This window comes from Coregonus clupeaformis, chromosome 27, assembly GCF_020615455.1.
Source record: "Coregonus clupeaformis isolate EN_2021a chromosome 27, ASM2061545v1, whole genome shotgun sequence".
Classification (NCBI taxonomy): Eukaryota; Metazoa; Chordata; class Actinopteri; order Salmoniformes; family Salmonidae; genus Coregonus; species Coregonus clupeaformis.
The window spans coordinates 24,137,745-24,163,306 of record NC_059218.1 but is presented as its reverse complement, the minus strand read 5'-3'; the positions used below and the strand labels follow the sequence as shown (position 1 = coordinate 24,163,306).

The 25,562-nt window shown below is 41.0% G+C and overlaps 1 protein-coding gene across 7 annotated transcripts; it reads left to right on the top strand.

Moving 5' to 3' along the window:
• Positions 1-11,506: 11,506 nt before the first annotated feature.
• Positions 11,507-24,016, top strand: LOC121541661 (paired box protein Pax-8-like). Of its 7 annotated transcripts, none has more exons than XM_041850851.1 (13): positions 11,507-11,707; positions 12,189-12,350; positions 15,985-16,113; positions 17,079-17,220; positions 17,454-17,651; positions 17,891-17,967; positions 18,312-18,437; positions 18,685-18,851; positions 19,042-19,162; positions 19,748-19,984; positions 20,256-20,357; positions 21,740-21,826; positions 22,810-24,016. In XM_041850851.1, the coding sequence occupies exons 3-13, from the start codon at positions 16,044-16,046 to the stop codon at positions 22,878-22,880; spliced, it is 1,398 nt and encodes a 465-aa protein (XP_041706785.1). In that variant the 5' UTR covers positions 11,507-11,707; positions 12,189-12,350; positions 15,985-16,043; the 3' UTR covers positions 22,881-24,016. The 7 variants fall into 7 exon arrangements, with proteins under 7 accessions (XP_041706785.1, XP_041706783.1, XP_041706784.1 ...); XM_041850849.1 differs by having other exon boundaries at positions 17,055-17,220; XM_041850850.1 differs by lacking the exon at positions 12,189-12,350 and having other exon boundaries at positions 17,055-17,220.
• The last annotated feature ends 1,546 nt before the right edge of the window (positions 24,017-25,562 follow it).

Below are 25,562 nucleotides of genomic sequence, written 5' to 3'. Positions count from 1 at the left end.
ATGTATAGGGGATGTTGCATTGAGTGAGACTGCTTAATGATGCATAGAATTAAGTCTGCGGCTTTCAGCTGAGCTCCCCTTTCCCTTTTACACTCCACGCTCCCACTCCCTCCCTCCCTCACTCTCTCCCTTCCTCACTCTCTCCCTCCCTCTCTCACTCTCTCCCTTCCTCACTCTCTCTCTCTCCCTTCCTCCCTTCCTCTCTCTCCCTTCCTCCCCCATCCTTCCCTCCCTTCGTTCTTCAGTCCCTCCCTCTCTCTCTCTTCCCCCCTCTTTCTCTCTCCTCTATGTCTCTCACTCGATCTCTCTCTCTCGCGCGCGCGCTTCTTCCCTCCCTTCCTCTCTCTCTCCCCCTCTCTCTTTCAGTGAATGCTGAGAAACAGGCTGTCTCGGACTGGTGGCCACACGTTGCTCTGTGCTCTGTCGCCTAACTCCATCAATCACTATGGAGGGAGAGCGAATGAGCGGGAGAGAGCAAGAAATAGTGTGTGTGGGGGAGAGAAAAATAATAAAAATAGATATTGATAAAAAGTGGTACAGAAAAATCACATTGTGTGTAGACATAGAGGAGCATAAATTATAAAGAGAAAAAGGGAGAGAAAGTCAACCAAATGAAAGGTATAATAGCAGTTATTAATAATTTTCCATGCATAATGGTGTCTCAAATAAATGTGTTTTCCCAATACTGCTTCACTACAGTGTGAATAAAGCATCAGAACGGTGCACTATTTGCCTGGGACTGTGATTATAATTGGATGATGATGATGATGATGATGGTGATGATTATGATTATGGTGATGATAGTACTTATGGTAATTATATGTCCTTAGTTGTTATGGTTATTACCTATGTGAGATCACCAACTGAGCGTTATGAGGGCTGAGCGGGAGACGTACAGATGGAGAGGGGTTACTGGATATGGCATTTACGTAATCTCTGTAGGAAATTCTCCTAATTCATCAATATGCAATGGTAAAAAGCCTGAACTGAAAACTATCACCTGTTTTGCTGAAAATACTTTTATTTTTTTGGCCATTGCATTATAGTTATGTGTAGTTACTGAAATGTAGCTTTCATTATTATTATTTTAAGAACACTGACCCAAGCAAAGGGAAAAGTGGAAATATTTAGTAATGTGCAAATGTCCTTGATACACAATTCTGAAATACTGTAATCTACATCAACAACAGCTTGATGATATTGTAATCATCCTAAGAAGAGGTTTAGGGTTTGATTTGGACTCCTCATCACTTTTTCACTGGCATTTAAAAATGCTAAAAGGCCTAACTTCCTGGGTAGTGAAAGAGGTCCTCACTATAAATCATTCAAAAACTTCAGTCTTTCAATCTTTCATGAAGCAAAATATAGGACACCAGTTTTCTGTTCTGTTCAAAACAGAACCCATTTGATGCAGTATTACAGTTCTGAATAAACTTTGAGTCCCACACTATGAAGTAATAATGTTATATTAGTTGCAATAGTGTGAGAATGTTCAGCTATGCAAACATAATGGATACTTCCAGCTGATGTCTGCAGAAAACTCTGCAATTTAGACCAAACTAAATGTAAATTATTTTTCTACATAAGTGAAGTGTCTGTTTTATCGCCTACCTAGTTGGCAAGGTAGTCACAAGTGAAATAGACAATTCAGCCTTTCACATTTACTCAACTTAAAAAGTAACGATTACATTTCTTCTAGTTTCAAATAAATGAATATTCAAAATACCTTTTATAGCTCAGCTGGTTGCTAAATTATTGCTCAAACGACTCTGGAATATATCATAAATCACTATGGTTAACTAACTAAACTGTATTCATGAGGCTAAATGAAGCAGTGAATTCCATCATTTCAAAGAATGGTGCCAACACTTTCCACTATAAGGACATCTGCTGGACCGTTCCTTTCAATTCATCTCATTTTCTCAGTCACACATATAATCCGCTATCTGGAGTGTCTATTTTAGCTAGTTTTGTCTATGAAAACAGCATACAAACTATTTCAGTGACTGATGCAATGTTTGTTTGCTTGTTGATTTTCCAGTTGTTCTCTCTCTCCCTCACTCACTCAGTCCTCCTTCCTCCCGGTCTCTCTCTCTCTCTCTTCCTCTCTCACTCACTCCATTGCTCCATTGTGATCCAGCTGTCCACCCCATTCATCATTCTGCCACACTCCCCGTGCAGAATTATTATTTATTTGATGTGTTACTAGTTGAAAACAAATCCATTTTGCTGCCCATCAATTTATCATTTGGGATGGGGAGTCACACTTCAGTTGTAGGGGCAGCAAAATGTTCCCAATTTCCACTGTACCGGGCAGTGTGTGTGTGTGTGTGTGTGTTGCGTTAATGTGCTTGTTTTTTTAAATATCAGAGGGAGAGAAAAAGAGGGAACAAAGCAATGGAGGTAAATAGAAAGGAGGAAAAGAGAGGGAGTATGTGGGAAGGAAATAGAGTGAGAGAGGGAAGGGAAACGAGGAAGAGAGGAGGAGAAAGGGAGGGTTTCTCTTCTCCCACTCACCGTCCCTCACCTAACGTCTGTGATAATTTATCACTCGTCCTAGCTTGGCTGACAAACTATTTGCAGGAAAATGAGTTTTTCCGCTACGGATTTGTCCTCTGGGAATGGAAAGGGGAGCTGCTGTGTTTTTATTCTTTCACACACATGCACACACACACGCATACTCTCACTCTGACTGGGGTCTCCAGTATTTAGGGGGGGGGGGTTAAGATAAATGAGGTAAATTAATAGAGTCACTGAGGGAAAAGATCTGCTTCCGCACCAGCAAATCTGCCAGTGACACGCTGCCAGTGACACACTAGGGAGGAGGAGATACTGCTCTCTCTTTCCCTCCCTCTCTCCTTCCCTCACTTCCCCAGCCATCCCCAGTTTAATCCCTTTTGCATTCTGTCCTCACCCCTCCTAAACCCTCTGTTTTACTCATGCTGACAAATGAAACACTCAAATAGATACCAGAAGGCGTAACGTAATAAAACGACAGGGTATATCCACACTGGGACAAAAACAAATACTACAATCTCCAACCAACATCTATCACACATTTACCAAGCATCCTTGAGAGAGGGAGAGAGTGCTTTGCACAGTTGCTATAATTACCAAGCTTGACCTGGGTCAGTGGCTCCAATCTCACTTTCAACCTCATCAACCAATATATTGACAATGTGCTTGACAGAGAATTACATGACAATAAAGGCCTAATTACATTGCTATTACTCTAGGCCATCAATAATGGTCAGACGACGTGTCCATGGGACATCTCGGCAGTAAACTTGCAGGGGGCTAGGTGTGCATGTTGTTCATGGGAAGCCCTCTCCCTCTGTTATAATGAGACTCAATGAATGCATGGCTAATTTGCATATCAAGCACATTCCTGTTTTATGGCATAGGCTATGGCGATAAACTCGCTGGATTGAGAAGAGAGGAGAGGACTGACTTCATGACTGTCAACAAACACACACCAACTGCCAGAAACATATTGGGCTGCACAAGCATGTATCTGTATTCAAATCCATTCAAATCCATGAGTGTAACCTTATAACTGGGGGTTTTCCTCATCACATGACCTGATTAGGAAAAAATCATGGGCCCTTGTAATTTGTAATAGGCTGACCCCACATTATTCCTGGAATCCTCTGTGTCAGCTGACTGCAAGGTCTATGTACAAAAAATAAACAAATAAGTTACCCATCAAAGCAAGGAGGAGCTGTGTGTTGGTCTATTGTCTTTCCCAGAGGGGGAGAAAGATGGTGCTGGAATTGAGGCACAAGAGGACACCCTGCTCTGGCTGTCTGAAAAGGATTGGGGGTCTTCGTGAACCCAGGAGGACCCTGTGGCAGCCCTTACCTGACCCTCTGTCCACCGGCTCAGGCCATGTGTCAAAATATCCTGCTCACACATTATGGCTTCATCAACACAGCTGCACCCTCCTCCCACTATTATGGCCAACTACACCTAAGACCTTTCTCTGCACATCAAATTGAGTGGGTGGGTTAAATGTATCTTCTTTGGGAATAGCATTTCAGACTCACAAGGCTGTTCCCTTGGTCTGCAGGCTCCCTGGCACCCCATTGATTGATTGAATATTGAGTTGACTGAGAACTTATTCAGATAACTTTAAACATAATATATGAATAACAATCAAATTATGTTGAGTTGGACTAAAAATGGATTTATTTGACCATTCATTTGTCAAGTAGGCTATCTCTCTGGTGGTGTAGAAGGTTTGCAGTAAGTGGACCACCTGAACATGGTTTCCCCTGGGTCCACTCAACTCCACACCTCCAAACATACAGGCAACTGCCTTGCACCCTGTGATGTTTGTCTCCATGGAAACCACTACTCTGACTGACAGGCATGAAGAGGGGTACTACCAATCACTCTGACCATCCAATTCTCCCTTTGCTCATACTTATATTTTCTTATACTGTCTGTCTGTCTGCTCTCTGTCTGTATGTCTGTCTGTCTACATATTACTGTAAATGTAAGTTAATCATTCACATGTTAGCTGTTCTTTTTGTGTAAAGAGTATCCCTGATTTCACTGGCTGAATTATTCTCTCTTTTTAAAAGTGGATGCTGTGGTTAAGGATCAAACTGCACATCAATTCTTTAAATGTTTTTAGTAGCTGAAGAAAATCATTGCCCAGACAAATATATGTGGATAATGAGGTATACATTTTGTAGGTTGGGCCTTGAAATTAATTGCAAAATCTCTGATGGAAAGGTCCACATATTTTCTTAATAAAAACCTACATTAATCAAACAAAGACCCCAATGAGCTACTATGAGCAAAAATACTGGGATTTGACTACTATACATAGTGCTTGACTTGGACTGAAATAGGTGTTGGTACTCATTTTGGGTGCCGGTACTGTTTACATTTAGGTGCAGGAGTTTCACAATGCTTTTCAGCTAATATTCTATAAGAGGAACAGGAACTCATGCAGTTGAACATTTGAGGTGCCGGTATTAAGCTCCGGTGAGCTCCTGCCCAAGTCGAGCACTGACTATAGCACAGACCAGGCAGACACCATTCAGCATTTGAGATTTCTGCCTCAAGCCTACAAGTGGGGTGAAGTAACTGATGCCTGTCACAACAGACAAGAGAAAGAGAAAGAGAATGAGAGAGAGAGAGAGAGAGAGAGAGAGAGAGAGAGAGAGAGAGAGAGAGAGAGAGAGAGAGAGAGAGAGATGGAGAGACAGAGAGAGAGATAGGTAGAGATAAAGATAGATGAGGGGGAAGGGAGAGTGAGGAGAGAAAGGTAGAGCCCGAATAGGCTGGATGGCAGGGCAGGTAGGGCTTAATGTGGGGCAAGCCCCTCCGTTGCTAATGGCTATTACCGCCTGGGTGCCATTGTGGCCCATACAATGGCCGTCACGCTGGGATTTTGTGAGGAGCTTGCCGGCAAAAGTTATTAGCCCCAAAACCTCAGGGGGAGCAGTCAACAGAGGAACAAGAAGATTTGGGGTGCCAGGGGGAGAGGGGAACAGGGTGTGGGGTCAGGGGTCAGACACAAAGCGGAAATGGGAGGCAGAGAGTGGGAACAATGGAGGGGGCTGGACTGGGCAGACAAAGCTGGAGGGGGGTGACGATGCACAAAACACAGGAAGATGAGGATAGAAAGATGGGGACAGAATAGAGGGGTGCCAAAACAGATGGTAAAAGGAGGTACAAGAGAAAAGGCAAGCACCAAAGAACAGGAAAAGACCGCTATTTGCAACATATACATCATGAGAGAATCAGTCCGAGTGACTGACTGAGTATCCAACTAATGTGGGTAAATCACATATGGCAATTGGCAACATACTGTTAACTTATATAGCCCAACTAAGCATGAAAGACTGAATGCCTCAATGGATGCATCAATGACATCTTGTAGTGTTATCAAGGGGGGCTAATGCTCTCCTCCTGCTGTAGCTGAGCAATAGAATATTGTCCCCTCACATATTCACTGTAAAGCTTGCAATTTTGGACACTTTTATGTAGGCCTAAACTGTACAATGCATTTACTGCATGGGGTCCATACATTTAACACAAATTCAATCTAAAGCATAAAAACAATAGAAAATATTGGAACATCAGAAAAAAACGGGACAGGGGACATCAAACTTGGGTGTAGTTAAGTGTAAATCCGTGTAAAATAGAAGATGCCTTATATCAAATAAGAATGGCAGTCTGGATGAAATTCTTATACCGACCCTGGTAGAAATTGATGTTTGCACCAAAAAAAAAAAAGTTTGCAAGGGGGTAATGGAATCATCAATATTGTGGCATTTCTTTAGCTAGTATGATCTAATTATCTGGCTCATCTCGAATCGCTGACCACAAAGAGACAAGCGTAAGGCTAGATTTATAAAAGTTGCTATTAAGTGGGCTTTAACGTGAGCCCATTCATCTTGCAGAGGGTGCGGAGTGACAAGCGGAGCAGCGTGGAGCAAGAGGAGGCCATGCATCACGCAGAGAGCGCGACTGGAAAAGTGCGCGCACCGAGTAATCAGCGAATCAGACACAGCGAATTCACTTTACCCTCCCTTCGCACCCACCTTTGCAGGTGGAGAGACACAACGCTCGGTTAGTTTTTGTAAAATAATTTCAGAAGAATTTTACCACAAAAAAAGTGAAGTTACATAGATGGAAAAATTACAATTGGTGCTTATGAGTAAAAATAGCCTAGGCCTAACTGGATAGCCTAGGCCTAACTGGATAGCCTAGGCCTAACTGGATAGCCTAGGCGAGGCCTATTCTTTAGCCCACTCTCTCGATGCAGTTCGGTCTCTCCTTCTTCTTCTTCAAAATGGATTCCATATTTTGTTACTGAATGAAGCTAAATCGCTTACTTTGTGGCCTGTGTTTTTGCTAGTGTAGTCTATGCACACTCTTTACGAAAAATTTAACAATTATAGGCCTATTAGTATAGGCTGGACATTTGCCTAGCCCTAGACTATTCTTATTTTTATTTTTTATAATTTAGACCTATTCAAACATATTATATTAGTGCCTCAAAGGCTTATCAGTTGTCATATCATGTCATAGCCTATATTTAAATGTCTCTTTTGGAGTAGTCTACCTCGTGGTGTTCACATTACTGGTCTCTCAAAGTCATTCCCCAGTGAAAAATAGCTCTGCTGAGTTGCAAGGTTTGCCGGTGTAAAGTGTCAGACCTAAGAAAGGTTAGCCTAATAAGGTGGAGTAATATTTTTGTTGTATGGAATACAACAACTCAACTCCAATCCAATTATGATAAACTTAAGTTGAAAAGCATAGGTCTAATTCAAGTCTGAAAATGTAGGCAAATATTATGGTAGCATATAGGCTTATCATTTGTTAATCAGTTACATTTGTTAGCCTATCTTTTGGACCAGAATGTATGCTGCTTTTCTGACCCTTTGCCCTCATGGTTTGCAACCGTCGCCCCTGGGTCTGAACTTTGTTGCAGGTCCAGAATTGGCCGGGGGAGCTGAATCCGTAAAAACACCAATCGACAAGACACACCCGACACATTTTGGGAGTGCATTTTCTTTTGCTTCATGTCCCCAAAAAGTCACAATGTAGGCTAAGTGAGTGATGTTGATATATTTTAGGCCTATCCATGTTTGTTTTTGTACAGAAAAGTAATTCAATAAATAGCCTATTGCCCTCAGGGAAAAGTAGTACAAATGAAAGCTGTCAGAAATTCAGAAAACGAAAACTATTCTGGCAGTTGTGAAATTGTACTGTTGAAATATGAATTCATTATTTCGATTAAAACTTAGACTTCAATGCTTCTTCTTTTTACTTTGTAGGATCATTGATGCTATACCTGTCGAGATAAAGCAATAGCCTTTCAAGGGCACTACTTCGTCCAATCTGCAAACGGTGGTATAGGCATTCATCTAAAAACATGCATTTAAAAAAAGTAGGCTACAGCCATAAAGACCGTATTCATTGAGGAAAAGCACAGCAACCTTGGACTGAGGAGACGTTATTCTTTTTTTTAATAAGCAATGTTTTTGAGAATGGTTGCAGAAGGTGTTCTTGATATGGGTGGCTGTGCTCATAGCCGAACGCTGCTGTAAAGATTTATTTTTCTTTGATCAATGTATGTTTTTTTTTCACTTTTTGATTTTACTTTATATTAACTGGCTCCACCGGAGCGCTACGTTTATTGTGTCGGTCCATTCTATAGTCAAATCGCATAAGAGCTTGAAAATATCCTCTGGCGAAATGGTTTTCTCCATTGCATGTTGACAACCAAGTCTGAGAGTTGTTCTGAACTGCAGGACACGACAGGCTGACTGTAGACCTACATGTGCAACATTGGAAAACAATCCGCGGGTTGTCTTAATAAAATCTCCCAGAAGAAAATAAGTAGGGGCTGCATAGGCCTATTAATAATCAATCAAGTTACAAATTAAACGGGCTTGTTCATATGGCCTGAGTGGAAAATGCTTTCAGAAACTGTCTGCGAGTTTAACTAATACCAGACAGATTAATTGCATTGGCTATACTCTTTATTCGAATGAATCATTTAGTTCAGGTTTTATTTCGACATGATTATGGATGATTATAGACTATTTACAAAAACGTTAGGCCTATATCCCCTCCCCTCTCTATCTCCCTCTCCATTTACAGTACGTTTATTTTGAATTGCAGAGGCCCATGATATATGCATTTACACTGTTTAATTAGGCTATCAAAGGAGTTATGCGATTACTGGAAATACAATATATTATTTTAGGCTAATAATTGATCACCATTTTTGAACGAAGTTTTGGCAGTACACACAACATGAATACCACAATCATAATCGTTGATTGGAGATTTACATTTTTTGTCATTTAGCAGATGTAATGATAATGTAATGATTCAATTGATGTAGGCCTAATTATGTTATTTCTTCTTCTTCAATTTCTTCCTCCTCTTCCATCTTCTCATCTTCATTCTCCTCATCATCATTATAATATTAGGTTTACTAGTTTAGGAAGGATGATGAGGAGGGGGGTCATATAATTATTATAACATTCCCAAAGGTAGCCTACTATATTAACATATGCTACTATGTTGTGTGTTGCATATTCTTTTTTCATTATAATCATTATTATTAATGATGGCTACCGATATGACCTAGTCATCTGAGAGCCTTTGGGTGTATATTCATGCAATCAGTTTGCCTCAAAGCAAGCCACATAACAAAACCCCTGTAATTAAACATTATTAAAATGTACACTTCTGATCTAGATATCCATCTAGAAGTTTTAATCCCTTGTTAAACTCTCGATAACCTCTGTTTTCCATCTCTCACCTCCCTCCCCAGGCAATTGCCCTTCGATCTCGCTCTCTCTCTCTCTCTCTCTCTCTCTCTCTCTCTCTCTCTCTCTCTCTCTCTCTCTCTCTCTCTCTCTCTCTCTTTCTTTCTCTCTGTCTCTTTGCACTTCACAGAGGAATTCTCTGCTTCCATCTAATGTTATGATTCGCTTTAGTCCCTCGACAGTTTTATTTATTTCAAAACACTCGCCCTTTTGTCCCGGAGCGAATCTAATGTAATGGTATTTACGTTGCACGGCGGGCCGGGGAAGATTGAGAATGAGCTCACCAATTGTAGCCTAACGAGATAAGGATTTGCGATGCATTGACCAATGATGTTAAATTGTTTGGGACGCACAAGTGTCCCCTTCTATCTTCTTCACCTATATGTCGTAATCTCGCAACTAACAGGCCGTACGACGTGTCTAGATTGCTTTTAAGGACCTACACTTTAATTGCCCCGACTATATGTTCTGTTTCCAATTTCCATGGCAAAAGGTTGAACTTTTGCATACTCAATTTTGCCATGTCTTCAACTGGCAAAACTGTAAAACAACTGTAAATTGGTGCCACGAGCCATATGGTTAAATATACCATACTTTCTGCTGGGCAGACGACACTGTGGCCATGTTAGGCAACATGGGGCCATAAACGAGAGTCATTAGAGGTGTTGTGTTTGTTTTCCAAGCTCGTGAGAACAACTTAACAGTGTAGGAACGCAGAGGGACACCAACACCCTGTTGCGAAGAACCACGCGCATATTTCACGGCGCCCACTCACTTGATTAAGTGGTGAACGTGTAAAATAAGCTAAGGCATTCAATACACACAATCAGAACGCCTTGGCTATATGATAACCAGCAGCTGAAAATGCGTGGGATGTGATGTTCGGAAGTGATGTTCACTCAATTGGATAGGCAGTATCTACTATCTACTGTCTCTGTCTTTAACTGGTTTGACCTTAAAGAACTCGATGTAGACCTATCATGTAAGTAAGAGACAGTCTACCATTAGTTAGTAATCTAGTATTGGCATTTACAGCGCTTCTTGATGGAGAGACGAACAGGATAGTCAAAGGGCTTAGAGGGATTGAACACAATCCACGTAACACTGTCTGATCTACAACTACACAAACAACCACAGAAAGCAATCTAAGGGCAAGTGGGTGAAAGGTAATACAATAATGTAATCCCTTATCAAGATATAGGACTGAGTAGTTGTTTTTTCACTGAATGTGGCGATGATGTTGAAGATGATCTATATAAGATTTACCTCTGCATCTTTGTTTAATAACAGAATAAATACAGCCATAATGTGGCGGTGGTAATAATGATAAATAATAATAATAATAATAATAATAATAATAATAATAATAATAATAATAATATGCAAATATAAATTAATTCTAACAATAAAGACAAGCAATCTGAAACAAGTTTCCAACAAACATTTTGGCTATTAATGTGCAAAAAGTAATAAATGCAATCAATATTATGGGAAACCATAGTTGAAAGTTGTGTAAAAAGTAACAAATACTAGCAATAACCTATTCAACCTTTAATTTAATCCATTATATTTTCATTGAAGTCCTTTGAAACGAAATAATAAGCTGTCCTATATCATTCAAGTATGACTGTAAGTAGGTAATACACTATATCTGATGTGCTTATGCAGTGTACAACACAAACCAAAACTTTATGATTTAAACATAACATCTACAAAATATAGGCTATAGGCTACACCCATGTCCCTGACATGGTATAGGCCTATATTACTCATTTTATCACTCAAAAAAGGGGACATATACCTGTCGTGATACCTGTCGTGTGATAGCAGAAATTGTGACAGATCACAACAAATCAAGTACCAAATTGTGTGTGAAAACAGTGTACTCCAAATTAACCTGAATTCACAGACCCCCGGAAATCGTGTCACATCTTGTACACAATCTAATCAAAGCGAAGCTGTCGCTGGGGGTGAATGAAAACAAACCGGCTCCTTGACGAGTGTTTCCGTAAACGTTACTGTGTGTTGTATTGGGTGGAATGCCACTCAAAACACAAAATCAGTCATCCATGTGGCTTTGGGAAGGGTGACACCCTCTTTTCAAATAGCCACACCTCACCCTTAGTTCTACTGCACCCCCCTCGACTCCATCATCCAATGGCCGCGGCGCACCATCTCCACTGCGCGCCTCGGAGAGCGTCTGTTGGATAAAACCTTGCACAGTATTAGTAGCAGGTCCTAAACAGCTACACCACCTCTGCCTGTTGAGAGAGCATCATACCAGACGCTTTATCAAAGATTGACTTGGATCTCCCCGGCCGAGGTTACATTTTCTCCAGTGTGGTCTAGCATTGGATAATAATAAGGATATCTGCCCGGACCTTTTTTTCTGCAAGGCGAAGGTAATTATTTGCACCAATGAGGTGTTAACGGCTAGTTATGGGCACATCACTGTGTTAACAAATGTGAATGGTTAACATATTTAACAAATGGTTGAAAATGTGTAAAAGCTTAACAATTAGTAATTTATTGGCTGATCGTTTAGTTGGTTTATCGAGTCCGGTTACATTCGCTAAGAGAGAGTAGTCCGCATAGAGATCCTTTATTCCTAATTGGTAGTCCCAACAAAGATCCAAGGCTAGCCTACTACTGAAAGCTACGATAAGCAGTGAAACGTGTTTTTTGTTTTTGTTTATTATATAAGCCTATATATTATTATTTTTATAAGAGGGGCGACGGGGACGTAAGACTCAAATTAAAACTGCAACGCGGACGCTAATATATTGTAATACTATGGCACACTATGGCACAATAAAGAAACACAACATAACTTAACAGTATTCATAAGAACCCCATATTAACTATTACAATGTCCTCTTGCAGCGAAGAGTGCACTCAGGAACACTTTCATGCCAAGCGAGGCCCCACATGGACTAAAAACATCTAATTAACTGGGGGAGAGAAAGAGTGCGTGGACCCTCTTGCATTTGTCAAGGACACCCAACGACCAAGACCTCAGAGATATGTCCAACACCACCGGACGAGGTAAAACACAAGATCTGAAACCCCCTTCCCTCGTATTGCTATTGTATTTTGGCCAGTAAAGAGAAGATAAACGCATGCATTTAATAGCTATTATTCAAATATAGCCTAAATAAACAGATACTTTGTGAAAATGTTCCTTAAAAAAGCTGAAATCATTAATCAATATGAAAGATTGAATTGTCAAAGCAAGCAAAGAAAATGCAGTATATGCATGACAAAAATATTTGAGAGACCTTGACAGAAATCACCCTTTAATAGTTTATGCTCAGGCGTACACAACGGAATACATTCATAATCCCTGTCATTGTTTTCTATCCAAGTTTCGTTAAGAGTACCTAACATTATTCACAGGGATTTCTAATGACATGAAAACGAAACGCTTTTCAAGTAATTGGGTGATTATGCTGATAATAAACTGGATTTCAGCAGGCACGAAATTTTGGCCTACGGGTGCTTTGAATTATGAAACACTTGAATATTGTTTGTTGTTTCATTCTCTAATACATTGACATTATTCATATTGAATAAGGACTTTATGAACAGAAACAGGCTATGTTTTGTTGGAATATCTTTATACCCACAAATTCTGAATACATTAGCATAGTTTAGTAGTCCATGGCTGTTTATGACAAGTTTATACAGCAATATTTCTCTTATCAGAGCAGAGATAGGCTAGGAAGGCCAATAACCTTAGTCAATATAAGCCATATGATCAATAGTTGAACTAAATGTGCACCTGTCTTTATACACCGTTTTAAGATATATTTTCCTTAATTTCAGGGTGATTTTTGTAAAAGTTATGACAGAATGTCAATTAATGAATGTAACATAAAAAAATCAAACTATCAATGATTAGGCCAACAATTCTGAAAGTTGAGCCTGATGTTATAATTCCTGCGTGTGTTTATTTTACAAAAATAACTGATTTTCCTTCTCTCGTGGAGGGTTTGTCAAGTTAATTGGACGTTAGTTTAGCTGACAGATATAGATTTGGGCCAATCCGTGGTCATTGTCACTTCAATTGTGCCAATGATGGAACGGTGGGGAGCTGAATGGTATGGCTTGTTTACGTTTCACCAGGTCTACCCCGCGGCAGAAATTATGACACCCGCTTGTCGCCTCAGATGCGCCATCTTCTTTCATGTTCTCATAGCACCCGCTGTCAGGGGTTACAATAACCGTTCAGAAGTTACAGTGCAGCATTGCACCTTAAAGGTTTTTGGGGTTATTGGGTCCGGTGTGGCTCAGTTGGTAGAGCATGGCGCTTGCAACGCCAGGGTTGTGGGTTCGGTAAGGGAAAAGTACGAAAATGTATGTATTCACTACTATAAGTCGCTCTGGATAAGAGCGTCTGCTAAATGACTAAAATGTAAATGTTATGGGTCTAATCAAATTACGTGACAATATTGTTTAAAATTGTTAGGAGTATCCTATAGGATAGTGAACCGATGTTGTCAAATGTTGGCAATCAATCTCTAGTGGCTGATAAATAATTGTACCCTGTAGCGTGTGAGCGCAGGCGCAAACACCTGCGTCTTCATTTCTTGTGTTAGCAGCAATTGTGATGTTGGACATACCAACATTTTATATGATCAACATTTTATTTTAAAACTGACTGCTTATTTTGAATTTAGACTAAATAATGGGTTGTGCTAATCATGGCCAGTGGCCACAATTTCATTCCATAACCTAATGGTGAGTTAGTGGAATAAAAAAATATATATAAAGAGTATGCTGCATTATGGAAGTTCATGTGAAACCAACATGGTTTTCATGAAAGTGAGAGGTTCTGCAATAGTTTGTGTAGGCTATATTCTATTCAAAATATTATAAGTTACTCAAAAAATAATAATAGGTGAACAAAACCAGTTTTTTCAGGTATGGTAGATATTTCCTCTGGCATTTTGACGGCTCCTTATGTTACGTTGTAGATTGTGTTCTCAATCCAATTGCGTAAATAATCATCCAAAACGCTAGGCTTATAGGCCTGTTACATTAGGTCTAGTTCCCGCATAATTTGAAGTCTAGAACCAATAAAATAATATATTTTACAGAGGATTATAAATTCGAATCAATTTTGAGGAGGAAAACCATGCAATCATTATTTTACTGGCAACAACCTAAATAAGGAATGGCATCATTACAAATTGCGCGTAAATTGAGACAATATAGGCAATTAATTGTACAATTAGGATAAAAAAGTATTTATGAGGGATTTTTGTGTGTGTGTGTATGTGTGTGTTTGTGTGTGACAGAAGAGAGAGGGAGAGTGCACGCGCGTGTGTATATGCCTGTGTGTTTATTCCCTTGGGGTTGCTCAGCTTTAATATCCTGCAGGTTGGTGAAGCTTGGCGGGGAGATTTTTACACACTCCGCTAGCACCGTTAATGGTTCGCCTGCTCCCCACCCAGCCTCGTCCGGCCTCCGTTTGATGTGGAAATAAAAGCTGGGAAAGGGCTAAGGAAGCAAGCTGCTGAATGGGTTAAATTAAAAGCAATGGGATTCTAACAAAGTCACTGATGCAGTCTATAGAAAGACAGAGAAGCTGCTGACAACTTTCCCAAATAAAATGGCAAACCGTTTCCCCAGCAGCATTTCCAAGTCCTCATAAAGGAGAAGTCGATTTTAGATTTTTAAATTAAAATGGTCAACTATAACTACAACATGTATTCCCTGGTGTAGTCTAGGCCTATGGTAGGCTATTCATTTTAGCATCGACACAAGGGAATAAATGTTCTTCTTCAAATGAATATGCATGCGCATTATCTCGAGCATATTGGTGAAACATAATAATTGTATAGAGCTATAGGCCAAATGCTCATAGGAATCACTATTTCATTAATCCCTATAGTTCAAATACAGACGATGAACACTTTCTACCATAGCCTACATCACTCTCAACATTATATTTTTAATAATAACTGTATTATACAATCTGACCAACGACAGCCCATCGATGTGTCTAGACGAGAAGGAAGTTAGTGAGTATGCATGCACGCAAATAGGCTATCAATAACTTGATTTACCCCACACAAATGCTATTTGACCTAATACAGCCATTGGAAATTGTCAACATGCTCACGATGTAGGCTACATTTGTCTATTGTAAAAAACGAATTATTGCCATTTGTTTTGCGTAATTGTAATGATTTTTTAAATTAGCCTCTAAATGTAATACACATGCCTGTCAAAGAGGTGGTTTCACATTGAACTTGGTGCTATAGCCTATAGAAGTCCGTTATCCTCGCAGATATACAAACATTTTTAACGAATAATTGATAAAATCGTGGAAAAATAAACTCCAAAACATAACATAATGATAAATAATAATAATTAAATAATTTGTTATTTAGGCTATAGAATTGTATCTTAGACAGTATCACTTCAGGGCGTGTTGAAATCGAAATTATGACAATATCGTATCATTGCATGTGAGCTGTTTTTCCATGCCGCTTGCCAGAATAGGCCTAAATTATGCCTGGCCTATCAAACTTCTGACATAAACATTTTAAAACGCATAAAACTATCCGCTTTATAACGTTTAATGTGACATTCCTTTATATCAAAGTTAGGATAAACTTACTTTCTCTGCGAGGAATGACTACCTGCTCTCGCTGCCTTGTGTGTCCCATAGGAAACCCAAACCCGGAGAGAGGAATCTAGAGGTCAGAACCAGGATTGAGAACATCTAGAATGTGGAAGACTTACACAGAGCTGTCTAGACCAGAGGCTGTCAAATTTCTAGCTAGATCCGACTTAATTGGTCAGTTACCCTCTTTTACCACTCTTTTAAAACAACACTGAATTATGCATGATAAATTGACAAAATATATTCTTACATGTGCATCATTCACATCACTGTCATAATTTTTATATAGCCCTTTTAAGATCTGTACCCGGGTTAGTTTGATAGCTAGGTGCTCTATTCAATCTGTATCACTGAAGCGTTAAAGATTGCGCTATAGACATTTTAAATTAATTTCCGATTGAGCCGACATAGCCTATACAGCGTTTACGGTGAATACAGTCTCTGCTAACGCGGGAACATTGCATTTAAATTTCAATCACGCTGTAACGCTGAACTTCAGCAATATAGATTGAGTAGAGCCCTATGCTACTGTAACTTATAGTTTAGTGAATAATTTTTTTGTCCAACGTTCATATCAATTACATGTAAACTTGAACACACCAAACATGCCTGTCTCCTCAACATAAAAAAACGAATGTGAAATAACTTTATTTAAAACAATGCAGAGAAAAAAATTCCAGGAAATATATGCTCATTGTTAGGTTCATGACCTACACAATTTTGTGTGCTGAATTGTCCCACCAGGTTCAATTACATCTTCTCTTGGAAACCCAAAGGGCCTGCCTTTTTATCATTTTTTTTTATTGCATTCTGAAAATGATATTGCCAGTAGATGCCTAAATAATATGTGATTTATTTGATCAATGAATCCATTTTGTTCTACATGTCTGTAGTACGTCATTGTCGTATCTATGTAAGAACATTAGGTGCCAAGTAAGCCCTGTCTCAGACCAAACTAATAGCCTGAAGTAGAACCAGCCCAGACCCCATATCAGTCTGCCCTCGATGTGTGTGTCCTCTGTGTGAGGTAGTGCTGTGTGTGGGTGGTAGCGTGGGTGGCAGTGGGCTCAGGTTCCATGACATTTATGTGTGTTTCATCCCCCCTCCTCCCCCAGGTCATGGGGGTCTTAACCAACTAGGCGGAATGTTTGTGAACGGCCGTCCGCTTCCGGAGGTGATCCGGCAGCGCATCGTGGACATGGCCCACCAGGGCGTGCGTCCCTGTGACATCTCCCGGCAGCTCCGTGTCAGCCACGGCTGTGTCAGCAAGATCCTGGGACGGTGAGCACCTCATAGCACCTTTACTCAACAGGGTGAAACCGTTAGCGGCCCTCTATTGTGTTCTCAAGACACCTTAACCATGAACCACGGTCTCCCATTGTTAAAAGATTCTGGGTTCACTATACAGTACGTCATTGGTACCGTAAACACCTATTTTTGTTCAATCCAAATGATGACCACCCACATTCACCATATTGCTCTCTGACTAAACAAACCTCTCTCTCCTTTTCCAGCTACTACGAGACTGGTAGCATCAAGCCAGGAGTGATTGGGGGCTCCAAGCCCAAGGTGGCCACTCCTAAAGTGGTTGATAAGATAGCAGATTACAAGCGTCAGAACCCCACCATGTTTGCCTGGGAGATCAGAGACAGGCTGCTGGCAGAGGGGGTGTGTGACAGCGACACTGTGCCCAGTGTCAGCTCCATCAACAGGTACTGACTAACCTCTACATTATGCTATGTGTAAACCAATAAATATCACTGAGTGGGCCTTTAAAATAAGAACTGTGATCTCTTTAGGAGTGTAAGACAAGTGTATAGAAATTGAATCAGCAGAACAAACGTAGATGTAAAGTCTGTGATCTTTCAACACAGTTCACTGCACCTATCTGGTGTAGGTGACAATAAAACATGTATTTATTATTATTTATAATCTCTGCTCTTTATTCCAGAATAATCCGAACCAAGGTGCAGCTGCCTTTCAACCTGCCTCTGGACGGCAAAGGCTTAAGCCCAGGACACACACTCAGTGAGTCTCTACACACACACACACACACACACACACACACACACACACACACACACACACACACACACACACACACACACACACACACACACACACACACACACACACACACACACACACACACACACACACACACACACACACACCCTTGTCATTAACAAAGCACTAACACTCCCCCCACTCCAACCACCAACACACGCCTTCAATAAGGTCTAGCATTATGATCTGATCATGCAGTATTAAGCCTAAAGAAACTCCATGCTTAATGGTCCATAACATTAAGCGCTAATGGTCAACGATAATATTGTAGTAATAATGGTCCGTTTCCCCTTTCTGTCTGTCAGTTCCCAGTTCAGCTGTCACTCCCCCAGAGTCGCCCCAGTCCGATTCCCTGGGCTCCACCTACTCCATCAGTGGCCTGCTGGGGATACCACAGCCCAGTCAAGAGGGCAAGAGGAGCCATGACGACAGTAAGAACCCACAAATTCTCATGCATTCCCAAATCCTGATGTTCTATCCTATTTTTATTCAATTCAATAAGATTCACTCTCGCAATTTATCCTACAATCATTTAAGTACAAACTCAAATAGATTCAACAGCTTCTCAATGTAACGCCACCCCCCCCCCCCCTCTCTCTCTCTCTCTCTCTCTCTCTCTCTCTCTCTCTCTCTCTCTCTCTCTCCCTCTCCCTCTCTCACCCTCTCTCTCTCTCTCAGGTGACCAGGAGAGCTGTAGACACAGTGTGGACTCTCAGGGCAGCGCAGGCGTTCCTAGGAAGCAGTTGAGACCAGAGCACTTCCCCCCGCAGCACCTGGACTGTGGCTTTGACCGCCACCACTACCCCCCAGACTTCAGCTCTGCAGCAGCCAGCAAGACCGAGCAGGTACAGTAGCCTACATGGCACATTGGCACTGAGAGGTGGAGTCTGCTTAACTCCACTGCAAAAATGACTGTCTCTATCCATCTCTTTGTCTCTCTTTTTCATTTCCAGTCTCTTGCTCTCTCTCCCCCTCTCTTTTTCACACACAACACACACTCACGTACAAATGGTTAATCTGCTCTATCCTCCACAGACTGTGTACCCTCTCTCGCTCATCAATGGCAGTCTAGAAGACGGGAAGACCAGCCTCTCGACATCGAGTGCTGCTATTGGTCGGAATCTGGCAGCGCACCAGGGCTACACTGTGGTGACAGGTAAGACTCTTACGATGGATGGTGCCCTCTCACCCCGCACAAAGATCAGCGCGCAAAGATGAAGCAGAAGGAAAACTGAACACGCTGACACATGGAAACATTATTTTCCATCAGCATATTTCAAGACTCAATTCACAAAGGCAGTTATTTTAAATTTCATAATGCATTCATAATCTGTGAATGTAATAGCAGTCTGTTTAGGCGTGTATACTCCAGACTGTATCAACTGCGGTTGTCATCAATCTAATAATAGATCTTGTTTCCCACTGAGCTATCATAGCAGTTGATGTTTATCTCTGCAGTGCAGCCACATTTTAGCTTGCCGTGCCTGCTGATGCGTTGTACAATTAATTTGGCCTATTATCACGAGCTGCCCAAAGCACCCTTTCAAGTTTAATTTAAAACAGACGTACAAGATGTGCTGTATATTTAATGTAGTACCCATTCCCTCATCATTTGTTTCAAGCATTAATTTCAGCTTCCTGGCTATTGCTGCTGTGTATTTGTTAACCCATTCATTCATATTAGATAATTCCATTTTATTTCATTTTCTCACCCATCCACCCACTGGCCATGCCACCTCAGACCCGCTACAGCCCCTCCCACTTTGTCTGAAACAGGAAATGTCCCCGGAGGTGACCAGCACAAGCCCCTCCCCAAACGTGGTGGCCAACTCTGCTTTTCTAGAGCTGCAGTCGCTGCAGGCCCCTGTCACTGTCAGTAGCAGCTGCAGCAGCTCCAACCATTTCCCTCATGCGTTCAACTCATTCTCCCATCATGCACCAGTGTATGGCCATTTCAGCAGCCAGTCTCTCATAGCAGGTAATGAAGCATTCATCTCATCCATTGCCACGCCCTGTAGGGGGTTCATACAGACAGTATAGCATACACTCGCTTATCATGTCACCTGCCACAACACACCAAACCCCATGTGCAGAACTGTACTGGAGCATCAATTGCTGTAGATGATGGTGAGCACCACTGACAGTGCCAGACTTGATTTGTTTTTCATGTATACATCCACCTGCTGCACTACTACAGTACGCGTACATCCTCAGGCTGACAGTGTGTGGTCTGTCCTCCTCTGTTTCAGGGCGGGATATGGTGAGCTCCACTCTCCCCGGCTACCCTCCTCACATCCCCTCCAGTGGCCAGACAGGCTACTCATCCTCTGCCATCACTGGCATGGTAGCAGGTAAGACTCCCGTCCATTAACACACACACAGGCTATGAGACAGGCTATGGCATCCTAAAATGGGATTTCCGAGAAAGAGATGATGTCTCTACTTTCAGTTCAGCTTAGATATATGCAGTTCATAGTTTTATTTATACCCAAACCTGATCCTATCTGTGTTTTCCCTTTGGGAACGCTGAAACTGCATGCACTATTAGGACAAAGCACCACAGAGAAGAATGTAGACAAAAAACTAAACATTGTTTTAGGGCAAGGCAGTGACCAAAACCAACGTTAAAAAAGCAAGGATGGGCGTGAGAGAGGGAGAGAGAAATGCTGGGAGGGAGGATTGGAGATTAACAGGAAGGCATGCTGGTTAATGAGTAGCCTGCTCGGCTGGTGAACTGCATGGTGGTGCAGCCAGGGCCCAGGGGGTACAAGGGAACAGGCTGGGGGTTCCGCCCTGCTGCCCGCACCCCCACGCCGCCCCTCTGACCACACATCACCATGGGAACCAGGGGCCCCACCAGAGGGGGGAGAGAGGGTGGGGGGCCACAGGGTGGCAGAGTGGGCCCGGGTGAGAGAGAGAGAGAGGGGGGAGGGGGGGAGAGAGCAGAGGAGGAGGATCTTTGTGGTGTGTGTGTGTGTGTGTGTGTGTGTGTGTGTGTGTGTGTGTGTGTGTGTGTGTGTGTGTGTGTATGTGTGTGTGTGTGCGTGTGTGTGTGTGTGTGTGTGTGTGTGTGTGTGTGCCTTTTTTATTTGAAGTCTGCCCTTCGAAGCGCGAAATGAGAGGGTCTGATTTATTATTTTTCTGGTGGGCTTGCTGTGAGGAAGCGTTCATACACAATTACTCACAGAAAGGGGGGGGTCTGGGGGCGAGCCGGGGTATTCAAACCAGCCAACATAATTACCAATTAGATATTGGAATGTAAAAAAAAAAGAATGTAAAAAAAGAGAGGAGACAGAAAGGTTGAAAGGCTAAAGCAGGAAGTGAGGGATAGAGAGGAGAGGAGGGCATTTTGGACGGACGGAGAGGGGAGGGGTAAACGTTAAAGAGAGGAAGCGGAGACTAGCCACACGCACCAATGAGTCGAGGGATTTTACCCCCAGCCATCCACCTGGCTCATAGATTAATGGTTTACAAGCTGCCCTAACCATTGGTGAATTATGAGCTAAATCTTAGCAGATGCTGGCAAGAGGACAAACACCCTCAAATGAAGGCAAAAAAACACTTTGAGGAAGGCGGTGTCTTTATAAGAAATATTATGCCTGATGTTGTCTAGACTGTAATGTATTTTTTTCTATACACATACGTGTGTGAATTTCTTACTGAATAATGTTGGTTACTGTATGTCTCTCACTGTACATCTGATGTGTGTGCTGTTTTGTTCCATGTCCTGCAGGTGCAGACTACTCTGGCCAGACCTACACTCACTCCCCCTACACCTCCTACAGTGAAGCTTGGAGATTCACCAACTCAAGCATTCTCGGTGAGTCAGTCAGTCAGGCACAGTGGTGTTCAATGGACACACCCTTCCTAAGTATTAGAAGCATGTACTGTAGTCTGTGTTGTGTGTGTACTGGAACGGTGACAGATTCCACACAGGACCGTACTGTTTAGAACGCTGATGTGTTGTGATTGAAGTGAACGTGATCTTCATGAACAAATGCAAAACCAAAGTGTTCAGAATACAGTTCACTGACCAGACTGAATTGTTGTAGATAAAAGTCCCAGCTTCCAATTAAACTTTTTTTTTAAAGGTTCCCTTTGAAATGTTGAATACAAACCATTCCTGTCAAGTCAAGTTTATACTTTAAACCTTATTCAACAGCTTTGAACCTAAGATACAATGAATTTGAACCCAGAGTATCAATGAGAAAACCGCAAATACAAATCCTCACTCCAACCAGAAAATCATGTACAGTCAAACTTTTGGTATCAGTCAGGTGAAATGTATCAGGATCTCCCCTAGTCCCCATGGAAACTAGTTACCCAGTTACCAGGGGGTCGGCTCTATACCACTGCCGTCTATTGGTGTGTACGGTAACTCTCTCTGAGCTTACCAGCCTATGAGAACTTGTGTTCTGTTGTGACTTTCTGGTCACAAGTCAGTGTGTCACCTTGAACCAGCTGATTTCACCAATTATTAACGACACAGGGGAACATAGAGAGTATTAATGCTTGTGTGTTCTGAATGCTGAATTCTATGCATAATGCAAAATATTCTGTGATATTTCTTCCATCAAGTAGACCCATACTTTAACAGAGAGAAGGTGCAAAACAGGCAGCTTTATTCATGGGACAAACTATCCAAGCAAGGCCGATTTCCATCTGAACCATCTGCTATTGTCATGTGGTTGATGGGATTAAGAAAGCCTGCTCTGCATTGCATTGTCCCTCCTAACACCATCAAAGCCAAGCTAAAAATCAAACCACAATAGTAAACTCCTTTCTCTCTGTCGCCCCCTGCAGGTTCACCCTATTACTATGGCACGGCCTCCCGCACCGCTCCACCATCCACCACTGCCTACGACCATCTCTAGCTCCCATGGACCAACCCTCATCAAGAGGACTGGTAATGAGGACCAATAGGCAAATGCAGCAAGGGATAGGAAGCTATGAGGAGAATTGGACTGTCTCCCAATAATGGACAGGGGTGTAAAGACATCGGAGGGACATTTAAGACTTTTAGTGGCAACACTGGACCAGCTATGCTTGACCCTGAACTCATGGACAATACCTTCTCATGGCTAACTAATTAATTATTTATTTGTTTTTAATGACAGCCTCATCCAGGTTGACTTTACACGTTTACACATGACATTCTAAACACTGTAATACATTTGGGCTACTGATTTCTATGACTTTTTCAGTGGCAAAGGCCTGAATCCTGCATTGTGTATACATTGCTCCAAAGCTGTTTCACCAAAGACTTTATTTGTAGCACATTTTGCAACACTCTGACATGCGACTTTGACTTCATGACATCACAGGATGTATTGGTGTCACAGTACAGTAACTGCTTTTTTGTGAAGCTACGCCTGTATTTGCATCAAGTTTACAATCGTTTTATACAATAATACACAATTTCGCATTCTAGTGTCGGTTTTTCCGGATTCTCTGTGTTGAATTCAAAATTCAGCCTCTTTGAGCTCACCACCCAACAAAACCTTCCAGATCTTAAATGTTGAGTTCAAAATTCAGCCTCTTTGAGCTCACCACCTAACAACACCTTCCAGATCCTAAATGTAATTTAGTGCCAATAGTCTGAATGAGGAATGCAGTCACACATGGTATCATTATCAGAGCAAAATGTCCTCATGTCATTGTCAAAGAAAATGTGTTACATGAATTGAACTGTCTGGGTTACTCTTGTTTGGCAATATGTATATATTGTAAATGGCAAACTGCTCTTGAGAAAGAAATGCAATTTTATCAGAAGTATGATTTGGGGGTGAATAGTGTGGGGATTAATGACTTAGTATCTGAAAAACAAAACAACTCTTGAAGATTGTTTTTTTTCTTCATGATAGTTCGAGTTTGTTGTCATGCTGATGTTTAGTATGAGAACTGTGACTAAACTGTTTTTTTCTTTTCTTATACTGTTATTAATATTATTGAAGATGTAAATATGGAATTTCTAAATAATTATTTTAATTAATAAAGCATGACAAAGTGATTCTGCATTGCATTTTTCCCCCCCCCACATGTTTGCAAATCTAATGATTCATAAGAACATTGAAATTAGAAGAAAGTCCTATTAATATGCTTAGAATCAAATAAGAAAGCAGTTTCTATTAATGTCTGTATAGTTTGAGTGTTGTGGCATGTTGTATGTAGTGCATGAACAAACACAGGCCTACAAAAAACTCCCCACTGCCTCCATCACAATAAGGAATAGACATCACAATGAGATTATCATTGTTTCATCACAATGTTGTTTGATGCTGCACAAAGCTCCTATTGTCTAATAATCACAAAACTGGAATATTATGTGTCACACATGCAGAGTTTAGAATTAGGGTACAATCTTGTAAGTGGTTCAGCAGCCCTTTATAATAACTCCACATAGTAAAGCATTTATAATGGCTGAGTAGATCGTTTATACACCCTTTATTAATTATTACACCTTTCATAAGATGTTTAATATATGTCCTTATAAACCATTTACTAATCATTAGTTAAGTATTTTTGTGTGGCCTCGTCTAAAGTGTGGGCCATTTATACTTTATAAATGTTTTGAGTGACCAGTGTAATTTCTCAAAAAAAGATGAACATGCCATTGGTAGACATTCCAGCAGTACCTGATGCTCCTGAAGGTCTGAAAATAGCCCCTAGAACATATCAATGGTAAACAATAAGCATACAATACAGAGGATGTTTAAATATATTGAACATTTTATTCCAAAACAGTCACATTGTTGTAATAATGTGATGTGTAAGTTTAGACACACTCTGTGCTGAGTAAAATAACGTTTTTCATCTGAAAACCAAAGTGAAGATTGCAGTCACTCCTTAATCCAGAGACTGCTTATGAGTTAAGGAAATAAATATCTGAATACATAATTTCACTGAACTATCCCATTGCATTTAAAGAGTTACTACCTTTAAAGGCCCATTAAAGGTACTGCCAAACAAAGCCATGTGTGAAAATAGTCTATGGTTAAAAGACTGAAGCACTGGAAGCATTTAAAGGTCATAAAACGTCTACATGCATATCATAAATGTAAAATGTCTACCACAATCACATATCATTAGTAATGAAATAATAAAAATTCACTAGAGAAAAACTGTCTGGTCTGGCCAGCTGTTGTGTGTAGGCTACATCTCCCTGTATTATGATTAGTTTGTGTTCATGAGGTTGACAACATTAGCTAAACATTCACATCACAACGCTTCCTCACATCCTTGCAACAGTTGTTTTACAATAGTTTTTGTGAATAAAATGTTTCATATATTTCCTTAAAGGTCCAGTGCAGTCAAAAACTCGATTTTCCTGTGTGTTACATATACTGTATTTCCACACTATGAGGTTGAAATAATACTGTGAAATTGTGAAAATTATGATAGTGTCCTTTTATTGTAAGAGTTGTTCGAAATTACCACCTGAAATTTCAGCCTGTTTTGGTGGGATGGTGTTTTGGCCTGCCTGGTGATTAGTTAAAAGACCAATAAGAAAGACAGTTCCAAACCTCTCTGCCAATAACAGCTAGTTTTTCAGTTTT

Bases quoted from the DNA above. Each gene is read 5' to 3' on its own strand.
- LOC121541661 (XM_041850850.1), top strand. From the start codon at position 16,044: ATGTGGAAGACTTACACAGAGCTGTCTAGACCAGAGGCTGTCAAATTT. The intron at 17,968-18,311 runs GTGAGTCTCTAC...TCTGTCTGTCAG, and splicing joins AAGCCCAGGACACACACTCA to TTCCCAGTTCAGCTGTCACT. The intron at 18,852-19,041 runs GTACAGTAGCCT...TATCCTCCACAG, and splicing joins CAGCCAGCAAGACCGAGCAG to ACTGTGTACCCTCTCTCGCT.